The sequence below is a fragment of the Mixophyes fleayi genome, chromosome 11, assembly GCF_038048845.1.
Source record: "Mixophyes fleayi isolate aMixFle1 chromosome 11, aMixFle1.hap1, whole genome shotgun sequence".
Classification (NCBI taxonomy): Eukaryota; Metazoa; Chordata; class Amphibia; order Anura; family Limnodynastidae; genus Mixophyes; species Mixophyes fleayi.
In genome coordinates this window covers 92747902-92764540 of record NC_134412.1, presented here as the reverse complement: position 1 = coordinate 92764540, position 16639 = coordinate 92747902, and the positions used below count along the sequence as shown (strand labels likewise).

General features: G+C 41.3%; 1 protein-coding gene across 1 annotated transcript in view; it reads left to right on the top strand.

Moving 5' to 3' along the window:
- LOC142107145 (uncharacterized) overlaps positions 1-16639 on the top strand; it is a 247993-nt gene that overhangs the window by 155640 nt on the left and 75714 nt on the right. The window contains exons 46-56 of the mRNA XM_075190329.1: positions 2593-2770; positions 3012-3245; positions 4246-4329; positions 5178-5351; positions 5868-6023; positions 6926-7046; positions 8542-8759; positions 15272-15523; positions 15607-15741; positions 15831-16031; positions 16341-16520. Of these exons, the coding sequence (XP_075046430.1) occupies positions 2593-2770; positions 3012-3245; positions 4246-4329; positions 5178-5351; positions 5868-6023; positions 6926-7046; positions 8542-8759; positions 15272-15523; positions 15607-15741; positions 15831-16031; positions 16341-16520 (1933 nt within the window). The remainder of the gene's footprint in view (positions 1-2592; positions 2771-3011; positions 3246-4245; positions 4330-5177; positions 5352-5867; positions 6024-6925; positions 7047-8541; positions 8760-15271; positions 15524-15606; positions 15742-15830; positions 16032-16340; positions 16521-16639) is intronic.

Genomic DNA, 16639 nt, shown 5'->3' with positions numbered 1-16639 from the left:
TTTGAAGGTAATTTTCTGTTTGGTGAAAAGCTGTCTGATATTATGGACAAGCTAGCAAGTGGTATGGCTAATCGTCTACCTCAAAAACGCAGGAGAAAACATTTCCCTTAGAGTTCATCTGGACAACAATTTAAAGAAGCTCATGCATATAGACCTGGAAGACAGTATTCCAGACAGCCGAATATCATAGAAAGGCAGTCCTTTCAGCTTTAAAATAAGAAGGGGTAAACAAGAACTGCAGAGGAACCAATGATTTATTGAGATCCAGTCTCTGCTGGTTCTAGTCGGCGTCAGGATTGCGCGATTTGCGTAGATTTGGAAACAGACCACCAAGGATCGGTGGGTCCAAGACATAATGGTCAGGGCCTACGATATAGAATTTCACACCTGACCACAAGGAAACAGATTTATCCAATCACGGAACACTACATCTTTTATAGAGCAACAAGCCCTAAGAGACAGTATCAGAAGTCTGTTGGAAGCTGTAGCTATTTTGTCAGTCCTGGTAGGCCTGGAAGGCATGAGATTCAATTCAAAGCTGTTTCTGGTTCAAAAGGCAGCATGGGCCTTCAGGACTGTGTTGGACTTGAGTTCCCTCAATCGTTTTGTACAAGCAAGGCATTTCCGTATGGAATCAATCAATTCCATCCTCGAAAGGATAGAGAAAGGAGACTTCTTGAACCTCAATGGATCTGAAAGATGCATATTTTCATATCCACATCACAACTCAACATAAGCAATTTCTAAGATTCTGTATACAGGGAAAGCACTTTCAGTTTACTTGCCTCCCCTCCGGCCTTGCTACGTCCTCAAGAACCTTTACAAAGGTCCTAATAGTTCTGATAGCAGCACTCAGAGTGCAAGACATAGAGAGTCAGAGAAGTTGGCCCAAAAGACTACAGTTCAGGTAGTTCTCTTTCTGCAACAACACGGCTGGCTAATCAACACATCAAAAAGTCATTTGGTACTCTCACAGCAACTCCTGTTTCTAGGGGTACAAATAGATACAGAGCAGGACAAAGTATTCCTCTCACAGGAAAGACTGGTCAAAACCCAGTCCCTGGCACATCAGGTTCAAACTTGAACACGAGTTTCAGCACAAACTGCATCCGTCTTCTGGGAGTGTTCTCCTCGACCATATGCATGCTTCCATGGGCAAGATGGCACATGAGGAGCCTTCAATCAAGTCTTTATGCCAAATGGGATCAGACGGTAGGATCACTAGATTTTATTTTCAACCTTCCCAAGAAGGCAAGACGATCCCTCGATTGGTAGCGGGCCTAAGAGATCAGGGTGTGGCTCTCAGAGCCAGAGTGAACAGCTGTCACTTTGGATGCCAGTTCCATGTGCTGGGCTGGAGGAGGAGAGACCTCTCCAGGGGAACATCCTGAAAATGAGGTAGTCATACGTGCGGTCAGATACTTTCAGGTCTGTCTACGGTACAACCATCTAAGAATATTCGGACAACAAAATGTTAGTGGCCTTTATAAACATGGCGGTACCAAAAACAGCAATGACAACAGAAGTGACCACCCTAATGGGGTGGGCAGAAAGGAACATGAAATCACTCTCAGCCCTCCATATGGCGGGCAAGGACAATGTCCTGGCTGACTACCTAAGCAGGCACCAAGTACACCCAGGAGAATGGATGTTACATGGGGAAGTTTTTCAGCTAATAAGTCAAAAGTTCGGGATTCCGGAAATAGATCTTATGGCAACGCAGGACAATACCAAGATACCCCATTTCTACTCCCATTACAAGGACAGCAAGGCCTTTCACATCAATCAAAAGCTAGTTCTACCTTCACTCTGCGCACACCCAACTAATGAAGATATACGGCTTCATACTCTGGACGTGGTCAGAGCAATATCTATAAATTATTAGAACACAGAGTCTCAGAAAACAAGACAACTATTTGTACTTCCAGAGGGGTCTCGCAAAGGATGTGCTCCTTCCAAACCCACGTTAGCAAGGTGGATCAAAGAAGTAATTGCACAGACTTACAGGGAGAACGGGTGTGAAATGCCACATCTGTTGCAGGCGCACTCAACAAGGGCGGTGGCAACCTCCTGAGCACACAGGGTCCAGACATATGCAAGGCAGCCGATTGGTTGTCAATGCATACCCTTTCTAAACATTTTTTACTGAATGTATCTGCCTCTGCTGATGCACAGTTTGGAAAGAAAGGCCTCCAACAAACTGCTTAAATAAATATTCTGTTGGGTGTTGTCTATGTGTTGACTATTTATTGCCCACCCTACTATTCTTTACTGCTTTGGTATATCCCATTGGGAGGGGTGCCATGGAGAAGGAAAAGAAAAATTAAAGAATTATACTCACGTTAATTTCTTTTCCTTGACATACTCCATGGCAGCCCTATGTTTCCCACCTGTGTTCTATAGTGACGTTGAAGGATAGCTCGGGAAGTTACTAAAGAGACCAGGATAGAGGAGAAGGCACCTTATATACCCTCCGGGTTCGGAAAAATTTTCCTACTCAGCTGAGTCAGGTATTAGCCCATTGTGATGGCTGCCATGGAGTATTTCAAGAAAAGTAAATTAACGTGAGTATAATTCTCTAATTTTCTACAGGTGACAAGCAGTGGTGGCCCCTGTCCTGCAGGTCATTTCTGTCCTAAGGGGAGCCACACTGGCCATGCTTGTCCTGCAGGGACTTTCTCACAGTCTTGGGGACATGTCCGCTGTTCTGAATGTCCAGAGGGATTTTACTGTCCTGCACGATCTTTTAACATGTCCATCTGCCCCAAAGGTAAAAACTTTTTCTTTTCCTTCATTCCATGCAGCAGCTCCAACACTGAAGTTACTTGCGGTTATATGACTGGGGAAGATTAAGGAAGCATCAGGCAATTTTGCAGCAGGCCTTTTGTCTATTAAATTTTTTTACTTTTCCTCAAGCAATGTGTGTTAAGCTATTGCTGACACTCATATTTCAGCTAGCACTAAATGAGGATTGTCTATCTGAAATCAATGTTTTGATATTTGTCATCTAGGTCATTACTGTCCAAAGAAGACAGAATTTGCAGAACAGTACCCGTGCCCGCAGGGTACCTTCAGTGGTGGTCGAGGAGCCTCTGACATTGGGATGTGCTTGCCCTGCACACCAGGGATGTTTTGTTCCAAGCCTGGATTGGAGAAACCTGAAGGCCTCTGTGCACCAGGATGGTTTTGTCCAGCAGGATCGTTGTCCGAAAAACCTGTCTATTTCTCAGAGGTTTCAGATAACGGTAGATCTGCCTAATTTAAAGGCATACTTTTGTTGTCTTTAATATAAAGAGGTTGAAGATGTTAGAATCCCTCCTTAATCAATGAAAATACATTAAAAGCTAACAGAGTCACCCTCTAGACAATGATGGAGGCACTCAAGGCTCCCAGGTTAGTTTCCCATAATTATGTTAAATGTTTGGCAGGGTTTTATATTCTCCATAGAACATATTACACTACTCCTGGCTTTGTGAAAACAAACCAGGCTTGGACTTATTTGCCTTGAATGTCATGCTGTCCCTAGATTGCTTTATATTGCAAGGTTTTTGGCAGCAAATACTAAACTTCCTAAACAATAACATGAGCACTTCCAAGCTCCGTAACATTTCTATTCTGATTTTTCTCAGACCAGCACAAAACATTTCCACCATAATCTTATTCCAACGTCTGTAAGCCCATCCCTAAAAGATGTTCCAGTAACCTGATGGTGGGTGAATCAATTTATTATATATATTCCATACATATCTTGCTATATACCAACATAGGTGCTGTCCAAATAAGTCCACTAGCCGTTACCAAATATCTCTCAAACTATACAGGGTGTACTGGAGTTTTTCTCTCGAGAGCTCAATCTTTTTCCCCATGGCCCCCCCTTGCTTGGCATGTGCTAGAGATCCCATTTATACTCACTGCTCGCTTACATGCAAACATTATAACCGGACATGCTTTATTCATATGTGTTTTTCTGAATAATATGCATATGTGCTTTTCCAATAAAGTTCTCTTGTTGAAAAAAAAATCGAAACAGGGTGAGTCGATCTGATAGTGATCTATGCAGTTTCTGTCACCCGGATCTGCTTGGTAATCTATTGTGCTCAGGATTCCCACCAGGGTGCTCAGAAATGTAGTCAGATTTTTATTTTATTTTATTTTCAGCTGGTGGTTCTTTTGGTAAATTATGCTAGAAGATTATAAATTTATATAAAGTAGCTATAATCCTAAATAAATCTTATCTGGTTTCAGGACAAACAGCATTGTCTCATAGAATGTGCGAAGCTGGGACATTTTGCCCCCAGGGTTCAGCTTATCCCACTCTCTGCACTCCAGGTAATGTTAACAGTTTATAGCTTCTGGTTGTGACTCTTATGACTATAGGTGCCCTTGAGTCTCCCCCTGACATTGGCTGATGTAGAGGCAGGAGTGGCATGTCTGGCAAGGTTGCAGCTGCTCCTAACTCAGGCCAGAAAATCTTTCTATCTTCTGCCGCTTAAGACTTAGAGGGACAATTGATCATATACAAAAGGAGCTCTGCTGTCGGGTCACCTAGTTGTTACCAGCCTATCGACCACAAGCAGCTGCAGTCCAGGAAGCAAGTTCAGTGCAAGAAGGAAATTAAATATCAGTCTGTTCTTTTATTGGCTGATAGTATTTAGTTTCCTGTTCCACACTGGCTGCTGGAGTTCATTACAGGAGAGCAAATGAAGCTGGGATCTATTGACGATTTGGTCACCAGGGAATTGTTTATGTAGTACATTCGGGCCACCAGGTTATTGGCTTGTCCCTAAATTTTTAATTTTGCAATTCTCACTAAATTTCCTCTTTCTGTAGATTTTGTATTTAAGTGACCCTGGAAGTTATTTAAAAATGGATCTATGTTGGGTAGCAGTCGGGTCACTTTTGTTGTTATTTTCATTTTTCTGTCGTTCATTATATAATCCTCTTCATTCTGGAATAACTCACAGCCAAGTGTAGGATTATTGCAGATGTCCAGAGTTCACCACAGGCTGTCAAAAATGTAAATAAAATAGGAAAGTTGTTGCAGAAACTATTACACCGCATTAGAGAAACACTGGCACTGGTTGTTCTAGATTTATGCAGAATGTCTACATCATGCATATACAGAATATGAAGAATATAATTATAAGTTTCCTTCTAAACCTTGTGTATAATTTCAGGGTTATATTGTGCATTCCCAGAGATGGCCTCTGAATCTGGCCCTTGTGATGCTGGGTTTTACTGCTCAGGGGGCTCCTCCCTCCCTAACCCACAAGATGGGGAGACTGGTGCTGTGTGCCCCCCTGGTTACTTCTGTGATAGAGGAAGTTCATCTCCTTCTCCATGTCCCCCAGGTGAGGAATAACCTCAGTGTGATCACAGATCTGATGCCAGTTTAATGCCCTGGCAGAATACATACATTATATTACAAATCTTGTAACATGCACAATGTTGCTCATATGTTTGAAACATTGAAATTCTATTTTGGAGACGTTATTGATCTTGAGGTAATGATGTAATACCTGACCGTGCGGCTGTAATGAGACACTAATGGGGACATTTATTTTTATTTTGAAACATGCTTGGAGAATGTATTGCAAATGTGACTGGGAGATGAGCCTTGGTGCATCACCTTTAGGTTTAAAAAAAATCTGTCCATAGTGAAAAGCACTAAAAAAAATTCTTTCTTAAAACTATACACATCCAACTACTCTAACCTTACATCTATTCTCCAAAAGTTCCTTGTCTGTCTGGATCTGGCATAAATATGAATCTTATATATTGGAGCAGTTTGTGGTCTTTGCTGTGATTTCTATGAATGTTCATATTTACATGGAATAGATGATATTACTGTTACTATCTGCACACAGGGACATTTTTGCCATTTGCTGGAGCTCAGTCTCGTCAGGACTGTCTGTCGTGTACAGCTGGATATTATTGCCCTCATTGGGGTAACAGTAACCCCGATGCTGAGTGCAGTCAGGGATGGTACTGTCCTGTGGGTACCCTCTATCCACAGAGTCCAGGTAGGATGTTATTATTTATTTATATGTTGTGCAGCGCGTTACACAGAATGTTCAATCACATCAGTTCCTGCTACAGTGGAGCTTACAGTCTAAATTCTCTGCCACATACACACACTAATATGTTTTTGGATTGTGGGATGATGTTGGGGCACGCTGAGGAAACACACGTAAACATGGGTAGAGCATACAAACTTCACACAGATTGTGCCCTGCTCAGAATAGAAAGAGATGACCCTAGCGTTGTGACGCAGCAATGCTAACCACTATGCCTAGTTTGTCAAAACATCAGTTTTTCCTGTCTTATCTCATAAAAGAAGTTTTGGGTCAGCTGTCGAATTGTGGGCATTTCAGACACAAGTTAATGTTGTAAATTTTTCAGTTGAACATGAAATGTACCAGAAAAATAGATCTAGGCATTGTGCTTCCCGAGGATGGTTTTAATGTACTCAGAAACAGCAATAAAATGTGAAAAATGGGAACTTTTGCATGCCTAAGAATGCAGAACACAGGTCCTGTTAACTTCTTTTCAAGTTCTGACACTCTTAAAGCACAAATCATGCACGAACAGGGCTAGCAGAAGAGGCAGTTATCTTGGACACCACAACAGTGTTGTCAAATGTACGACATTCAGTTATTCCCACTTATTAAGGGGATAACTGTGTCTTCAATGTGAGTCTGACACCTGTCCCCCACTAGTTAGGGTGACTCTCTCCTATTTCATTAAAGGCCATCACAACACAAAGAAAGCTCAGATGCAGCCCATATACCGGCTTGTGTATGTGTGGTGGTCAAGAGGAAGGGGTACTGTTTAGCATTTATGTTCTGTCCCTCCATTTATTTACCCTCAAAATGATCACTGTTTCGCAAATGTAACAGTTGACTGTTACTCTTTTATGTTTCAGAAAACCTGTGTCCTGTTGGTCATTACTGCCCTACTGGGAGCTCTGAGCCTATAACTTGCCCCATGGGGCAATTCCAGGATGTGATGGGACAAAGTCAGTGCCAGATCTGCCCTGCAGGGAAGTATGTGAACAAGAATAATAGTTTCCAGAAGATGATGATCACTTCTGTTCAGTCATGCTCCCTGTGTAAAGACATTGCTAACATTGCTATAACATGTATACTGTACTCGGCGTAATTACGAACTTCTGCATCCTAAACGTATTATTTAGTTGAGATGCAACTCAAATACAGCTTAGACTTGTTGCTATCATTTGTACAGGTTTAGAAAGAAGGACAATAATATTAAAGTAAAGTAATAAGAACTAACTGTTAGTTCTATTACTTTACTGTAATAATATTGCTGCATTCTGAAAAACAGTTATCCGTTAGCTGTGCAGCGAATTAGAAATATTTAAATGTCAGACTTCTGATTCACAACACAAAAGCAACTCTTGACCTGCTGTGCACCTTGATTGATACCGGCGAGCATAGGTTTGAGGAGCAAGATTGGGGCTTTTGTGTAGAAAGCACATAATCATAAGCATTCCTTGCCACGTGGAGGGGTGCATGTCCATTACCACTCTGCAATATGGCTTTACTTGTGCACAAGAGATCAGGTCTCATTATATGCTTTTATTTAATATGACACGTTTCACACCTACATGCTCAGTTTCAACAGAAATGCACATTTCCAGGGAAACTATGTAATATAATAACACACATACAGTCACCATACATATTGGACTATTTAAAATAATTAAAATAAATGAATAAATATGGTCTTTTCATCTTCACAAATCCTCTGCCATCCCCAATGATTGGTAAGATCCAACTTCCACAGTGAAAATCAGCCCTAGCACTCAGACTGGTGGCCTATTTGTGGTTTGGATAGAGGGGTAAAATCTACCTATTATTGAATTTATTTTTCACTTTAAATGGTACATTGTGCATGAGGACTGTATTACACCTTGTATGTTTGCCACAATATGTTCCTCTTTGCCAAAATGCAAGTAGTGTCTCTCTTTTGCAGAGAAGTGAGTTTTTAAGCACACTCTAAGTACCCTGTAAATGAACTGTATATATTTTAAATAGCTTGGACCTTAGGTATATAGGATATATGTATTTAGGATATAAAATGATTACCTCTTTACGATTGTATTGTTGGTTAGATACACTCACTTTTAAGGTTTAGCAAACCGCTCCTCTGCCTTCTATGTTACCACTTGTAGCTATTTGCATTGTGAGTATTGGGTGTACACATTCTGCCATGAAATTTTCCCAGCATTATTGGGCTTTGGAACCCCAGATAAATGATAGACACGGTTGGAGTCAATTTCAATATTCCCAGTGGTGGAAGTGGAGGGTATAATGCGTTATGCCTTCCCGCCACTTCTCCTACTGCCTTCATTACACAGACACGTTACACCGCTACGTCTACTACTGCCTTCATGTTAACACTATCAAACTCTATTCTCGAGAGGAGTCTTTGTGAATGGAGACGTTAGATAAGAGAATGCATCTGAGAAACAATCCTTTCATTTGGTCTTAGTGAATTTCCGAATCCCTCTCTCCGCAGATTCTGTGGCCCAGTGACATGGGCAGAAGAAACACAGGAAATGATCTCAGGAAATTCCCACATACCCAGAGAATGTCCAGCTGGTTATTTCTGTCTAGAGGGCACACAGAACGGACACCAACATCCCTGCCCTAGTGGCACATTCAGCAATATAACTGGACTAATGAACATTGACGGATGTGTGCCGTGCCGCGAAGGCTGGTACTGTGCTAGGCCAGGTACTGTATGCCCTAGTCAGCCTGTAAAGGGACAGCATAGAGACCCCCTTAATGCCCTGTATTGTTCCCCAAATGACAGAAACCTGGTCACAAAATCATTGAAGATTTTAATGGTATGTTTTATCCTACTCAACACTTTCTATTAAGCATGATGTAGTATAAAGAGGCATCTTCATTTATCTAATGTAACAAAATGTATAATAAAAATCCATCCTCAAATTAATTAATCAACTGTTTAATTCATCAGCAACATTGCTGTATAAGGAACAGATGAAGATGACAATTTCTCACCCCGCTATAGGTAACTTACCTTAGAATGCATAAAGTATATAGTACTGCTAATCTATACCTACACGTACAGGACCTTGTTTAGATAATCGTCCTGTCTTTCCCCTTGCTCATTTACCTCTTTTGTGCATGGGAGATAAACAGGAATTTTGTAGGCAAAACCTCTTCCCATTGAAAAGCGTCAAACAAAAGTACATCAAAGGTATTCTGAAGTCAGCCCTACCCACAATAAATAGGAAACGTTATTGTCCAAAATAGTGGATAAAAGGTCTCTTAAATCAAGTAGTAGAAGCTTAATTCCAACTGGTCCATCCCAAATTCAAATGAGGATCAACACCATACGACTGAATATGTGGTATCAAAATAAAGGGATAGACGCTAAAACACAGGGAAAACACTTTACCCACAATGTACTGGATAATCCTACTAGAGGACTAGAACCCCATTTGTCTATTCCCAGTGTCCACTATGGTATTCCAATGGTGCCTGTGCAGCTCTATGTCCAGCAAACATGCTCCTATGCCCATAAATACTGCCCATTAATACCTCCCCTATTGTAATTTCTGCCTGGAACACCATGACCAGAGAAGAGTATGGTACTCTAAAAATGGCTTCTTTGCTGCGTGTAAGAAAGAGGTGCGCCGTACGCAGCTGCAAACGTAAAGAAGATTGATAATTTGTGCTACTAATGTCAAGCATAAATCTTCTATTCTGTTTTCAACACTTTATTATATAGTAGATTGTTGTCATAAACTTCTAATAATATAACCCCTGTTTGTGAAAGGTCATTGTGTAAGGAAATAAATCTGGATGATCTGTAAGGTGAAAGTCCACAAGCTACAAAAGCAGAAAGCGCAGCTCCACAGCGAAAATTCTATTTTGTGATGTCATAACCCTAGTTTTGTGCCTATCTGCCTGTGGTAATGGTAGGTGAATGACCAGCAGTGTTATAGGAGCTAAATTGACATGGAGGTGTATTTGTGCAAAATAATTTATGCCGTCCGTCTGCGGATACTGCTGTCAGTAAATGGGCACTCCTATCCTTTGTGATTTTGTTATGTTCGACTGTGTTTATTTACAGGCTGAAATTATACACCAGGGGTCAGACTGCATTAAGCTGTAAATTACAAAAAATCTTTCCAAAAAAGAAATGACCTCCGGCGCTAATATATAATAATGAAACACAATAAAAATAAATTACACACTTCCAAAGAAGTTATTACCTCCCGCTGCAGCTGTTCAAAAGAGACTATTGTTTCCCTCTTATTAGACCAGACATACAAAATACAAAAACACAAGAATAGCGCTGTATGGGGTACAATATATATATATATATATATATATATATATATATATATATATATATATATATATATATATATATATATATATATATATATATATATATAAAATATATATATAAAAAATATAAAGAAAAATTTATTTTATATAATTATATAACAATAAACTATAAATTATAAAACTAATAAATCAATATAATATAGAAAATTTTCTTGGTAAAAGATTTGGCAAGTTTATCTCCAAAGGAATTGATTACTGGTATAAATCCAATACATATAAAATGTTATTTTATTTGTATGTATATATTTTTATATTTATTGTACCCCCCCCCCCCCCCCATGGCGCTTTTCTTCTTGTGTTTTTTTTATTGAGCTGTAAACTGTAGCTAAAATAAAAATAGTGGGTCTGATTCATTAAGGCACCTAAATGTCGATATGTGACGTATTTGTATAAAATCCAGGCGGTCGCTTCATTTTTTTGGGCAGGGGTAATCTGCTGGGTCAAAGAGGCCGAGGGTTCTGCTCGAACCTGTTTCTGGTTTTCAAGACAGACATATCTTTTAGCTTGCTCCTAAATCTCAAAGATCGAAGCCTGCATCTCTGAGTGGATAAGTTCCACATGGAATCGATAAGATCAATAATCAATGGGTTGGAGCCGGACGAGTTCTTGGCCTCCATCAATATCAAAGATGGTTACCTAAATGTGTCAATCTGGGAGGACCATCAGTCTCTTTTACAGTGGGGAACTCCCACTTTCCATTCCTGGCGCACCCGTTTGGCCTCTCCACGGCGCCACAAGTATTTACAATGGTCATTGCAGATGCCAACCTTCGGTATTGGGGAGCAGTGGTTCTAAACAAATTCCTCAGGGGTCTTTGGTCAAATCGGGAGGTTTTTCTACTGATCAGTGTCTTGGAGCTGAGAGCCAAGTTACTGGCCCTTTGGGGATGCTCAGTCAGTCCTTCACGGTTCTCCTGTCCGTCTTCAATCGGACAATGACATGGCTGTGGCTTATGTCAACCCCCAGGGCAATACTAGGAGTACCGGAGCAATGAGGGGGGCTGCTCAGATATTGACTTGGGACAAAATGTTTGTCCCAGCAATATCAACGGTTATCATGCCGGGTGTGGACAGCTGGGATGCCGACTACATCAGCAGATAGGAAGTTTTGCTGGGGGACTGATCTCTGCATCTGGAGGTCTTTCAGTGGTTGGTCAAGAAGTAGGGTCTTCTAGACTTAGACCTAATGACGTCACGCCACAACTGCCAAGTGCCCAGGTTCTGCGCCAGGACCATGGACACCTTGGCGGTTGTGATGGACATCATGACCATGAGGTTGGAGTTTACGCTGGGATACCTCTTTCCTCCCATCCTGATGCTTCCTCTGGTTCTCTGTTGGGTCAAGCATGGAGGGCTGGTGGTGATTCTGGTTGCTCCCAAATGGCCATGTCGGATGTCGTACATTGACATTCTACGTATGGCCGTAGGTCCGGGGTTTTGTCTTGCACTTTGCGAAGACCACCTTCTACAGGGTACGTTTCTACACCAGGACCTGCCTCGGCTGGCTTTAATGGTGTGGCTGTTGAAGCTGGCCTCTGGAGGTCCAGAGATTTGTGTATTTGTGGAAATCGCGATGCTGCAGGTTGGGAGACCAGTCTCCTCCCGCATATACCACAGGGTGTGGCGGGCCGATTTCAAGTGTTGTGAGTGTAGACCTTTCCACACGGATGTCGGCCTTTGCTTCAGCTCCTTAAGGGTGCAGGTCTCTGTCTTTGCCATATTTTTTCAGAACAAACTAGTGGATCTTCCTGAGGTGTGTACTTTCCTTCATGGGGTTATGCACATCCAGCCTCCTTACGTACCGCACACAGCATCTTGGGACCTATACTTGGTCCTTGACATGCTTAGGCAACCCCCATTTGAACCATTGAGTTCTGATGAGCTACGATTGCTAATATGGAAGATAGCGTTTCTCCTAGCAATAGCTTCAGCCCGCTACGTTTCAGTGCTCTTTCCTGCTGCTCTCCTTACCTCATCTTTCAAGAGGTCAAGGTTGTGCTGCATACGATTCCTTCCTTCCTGGCCAGGATGGCGCCTGAGTTCCGCCTGAATCAAGAAATTGTGGTTCTAGTCTTCCAATAGGTAGCTGCCTCTACTGGTACTAGTTTCCCTAGTTCGTTGGATGTGGTTTGTGCTCTCCGCATCTGTGTGGAGCGAATGTCTGTAAAAACTCCCCTTTTCTCCTGTTTGATACACATAAAAGGGGCTGGCCAGCTACTAAACAGACAATTGCTAGATGGATTATGTCCACTATCAGACAGGCCAATGTGGGTTCGGAATCGCTCTGTGCCCAGTCGTATTTTCGCACATTCCACCCGCTCTGTGGGTGCCTCTTGGGCTGCACGCAATGGAGTTTCGACGGACCAGCTCTGTCGGGCTGCCACCTGGTCCTCTGTCCACACCTTTTACCAAGTTTTATCAGTTTTTGTGTCTCCTGACACTAGTTTTGGATGCAATGTGTTGCATGCCAGTTTGCCAGAGTGTACCCTCTCAAGGGGCTGCTTTGGAAAGTCCCCATGGTAACGTTGTCCCCTAGAATGGATGAAAGTGAAAGAGGATATTTATACTTATGATAAATCTATTTCTCTTATTTCATCTGGGGGACACTGTTTCCTTTCTTTCACTCTTCTGTTGTTGGTTGGTTGCTTGTTTTGTTCTGCTTCTTTGGGACTTTTTAATTAAACTGGCAGCTACAGGGAGTTGCAGAGGGGAAAAGTTCTGTCAACTGCATACATTAAGTGCCAATTCCTGGTTCCCTCATACAACCCCGATGGTAGCATTGTCCCCCAGATCGAATCAGAGAAATGGATTTATTATTAAGTATAAAAATCCTCTTTTTTAATGTTTTGTCATTAATGACTATATTATTATTAGGTGACGTTAATTAAATATTACTTTTGTAATTTGATATTCCACATATGTATTCGACGTATCCTGCAGTGTGTTGTCTGTTTGAGCAGAGCGGACCTAGACCCATATATTTTCTCAACAGACATATATTCACATCCACTCCTTGTTGAATACGGACGTGTGTATGCCTGATATTTATGTTTTTTTAAAAAAAATGCAAAATATGTTCGTTTACTCCACTCTTGTCAGACAAGAACTGTTGTGTTACAAGAGAAAATGCAGATTGAAGGGGAATGCATGCCACAGTAACAAAAAGGTAGACAATTTTCTTAGCAAAAAAATTAAAATAGAAAAATAATTTATACCTGTAATATGTGTTTGTGAACAATATTTTATTGAACCGCAGTAAGGACCCCATACCAATGTTTGTACTTCTTAAAAGTGATCAATTAGCAATATGATTGTTTTTCCCATGTTGTTTCCTTTTTAAATAAAGAGTTTTTTTTAAAAAAAGTGATTGATGTGTGTATATATGTGTGTATATATTGTGGCACCATCAGGGAATGAGTACCATCTCCAGTGGAAGATGGTGATGAACAGCAGCAGTAAACCACACAAGTCCAGATGTTTCAGGTTAAAAGCCACAGCTAGTTTATTCACTAGCTTGCAAACAAATCAAACCATAAGCGAAATCTTAGCCGTCTGGCTACTAGCTAATACATTTTAGTGACACCCTCTCTCAGGTGTTGGGCCTTGTGTCCAAACACACACACAACATATCATTGCTCACCACAGCAGAGTCTCTCATGAGCCACCTGGCCTCCTCCCCAGGTTGAGAGCCTGTTTGTATATTCTAGCTGCATTTTAACAGGTGCAACTCCTGATCATTCTGTTTAGAGACTGGCAGATCTGAAGACCTGGACTGGGCATTATCTATAATATAAATGTCTAGTGGCGTGTGTTAGTCTGTCTGTGTGTGTGTGGAAAAAATAAAACCAAGCTGCAGCGTCACCTGCTGGGCGGAGTTATACACTGACCTACTAAATTCTTAGTGTGTGTGGAAAAAAAAAATCAGAAAGGGCTGAAATTTGGTATACTAAGATGTTTTTAATTTGTTAATTTAATTTGTTAATTGTTAAAAGTGTTTATAAAGATTTTAAAAAAATATATATATATTTCATGAAGGAGAAGTGACAGTTGGGAGTGGTTGGTGGTTGCCGGGGGTGACAGTGGGGAGTGGTTGGTGGTTGAGGCCTGGGCTATGGCCCAAATGCATGACAAGAACCTTTTTAACACCTTAAGTAGCTTGATTTGAGTAGAATGCATGAGTATCATGCACGGGTTAACTTGTATGTGTATGTATATATATATATATATATATATATATATATATATATATATATATATATATATATATATATATATACATACACACACAAACATACACACACAAGTTAACCCGTGCATGATACGCATTCTAGTCAAATCAAGCTACTTGAGGTGTTAAAAAGGTTCTTGTCATGCATTTGGGCCATAGCCCAGGCCTCCTCAGGGGAAGAGCGTTACTTCCCGACGCAAGCGCCATTTTTTAACGTGGTTTTGTCCACATGTCACCACCTCATCATTTTTCTCCATCACCTTATCCTTCATCTTCATCGCCACATCCTTCATCAAGCTACTTAAGGTGTTAAAAACCCCCCCACTGTCACCCCCGGCAACCACCAACCACTCCCAACTGTCACTTCTCCTTCAAGAAATATATAGGTCAGAGTATAACTCTGCCCAGCAGGTGGCGCTGCAGCTTGTTTGTTTTTTTTTTTGTTTTTTTTCACACACACGCCACTAGGCATTTATATAGTATATATATATATATATATATATATATATATATATATATATATATATATATATATATATATATGTATATGTATATATATTTGTGTGGTACTTATATGTGTGTGTATGTATATATATATATATTATAGCTTTTCTCATCCTGGTTTGTATTTACAGGGCTCTCGTCGCCATCAGGAAAGTGCGCCTCTGGGTATTACTGTATGTTGAATGCTCAACTGCCAAACCCTTCAGGTGGTCCCAATGGAGCTCCATGCCTTGCGGGGTATTTTTGCCCATTGGGAAGCAGCTATCCCTTTCCCTGCCCTACTGGCACCTTTCAGCCATACCCAGGGATGTCTTCTGCTGAGTCGTGCTTGGCTTGTCCTGCTGGGAAGTTCTGCAAAGGATCAGCTTTATCTAATGTCTCAGGTTAGTGCCTGTCTCTGGAATCTAGTCATTTCTGTGCATGTTGTTTGGAATCAGGATATACCGCTAGTTTTTCTCTATTCCAGGGAATTGTTCTGTAGGATTTTACTGTGTGCTCGGAGCTGTTGTAGAGTCACCCCTTGATGGTGTCACTGGGTCTCCCTGTCCCAAGGGTCACTACTGTCCTTCTGGGGCAAATGCTCCTCTGCCATGTGAAGAGGGTGGGTCCATTTTACACTTATAATCACTTCTAACCCTATACTGCGTTCTACGCACTATGTTTTATTTTGGCTTATATCTATGTATGCAGGTTTCTTTCAAGACTTGGGCAGACAATCTAGCTGTAAGATCTGTCCAGCTGGATTCTACTGTGATACAAGAGAGCTGGAGGGAAGCGCTGTTCCCCAATTGTGCCCCGCTGGTCACTTCTGCCCAAGGGGAAGTCATTCCGGAGTGAAACAGAGATGCCCACGTGGTACATACAGCCCAGACAAGCAGCTAACAGCTCGAGGTTTGTTTTTCTGTGATCCCCCCCTTCCTCATTTTTATTTATTTTTTAAATCAGATAATTTTTATTGAGTTTTTAGTCACACATAACAAAAAAAAATCCTCATTTTTATTTATTACTATTCATTATTTACGTAAGTGCCAACATTTTACGCATTGCTGTACTATAAGCGAAAGGTGCTCAATACAAACTGAAATAAATTCATTCTACTTTTTCTCAGTAGTATCTCTACATTTACCTATAGTATATGACTTTGATAGTATTTGATTCTCGCACCTCATTAATTATTCTGCGATTACATTGCAAATACAGATGAGTGCCAGCCGTGCCCTGCTGGATTCTACTGCGGGGTTGAAGGTCTTACGGAACAGTCTGGGCGCTGCCTGGCTGGTTATTGGTGCATCATGGGTGCGGAGATTTCAAACCCAACTGACGGAGTAACAGGGGATGTGTGTCCAGCAGGAAAGTTCTGTGAGAATGGAGACATTTCAGGTACTTTGCTTTGTGCTGTTTAGATGAATAAGAATTTAGTATTTCCCTGCCTCCTAAGTAAATTCCCTACCATCCAGGGGCGAATGGCGAATTCTGTTTTACAGGGCGAGGGGGATTTA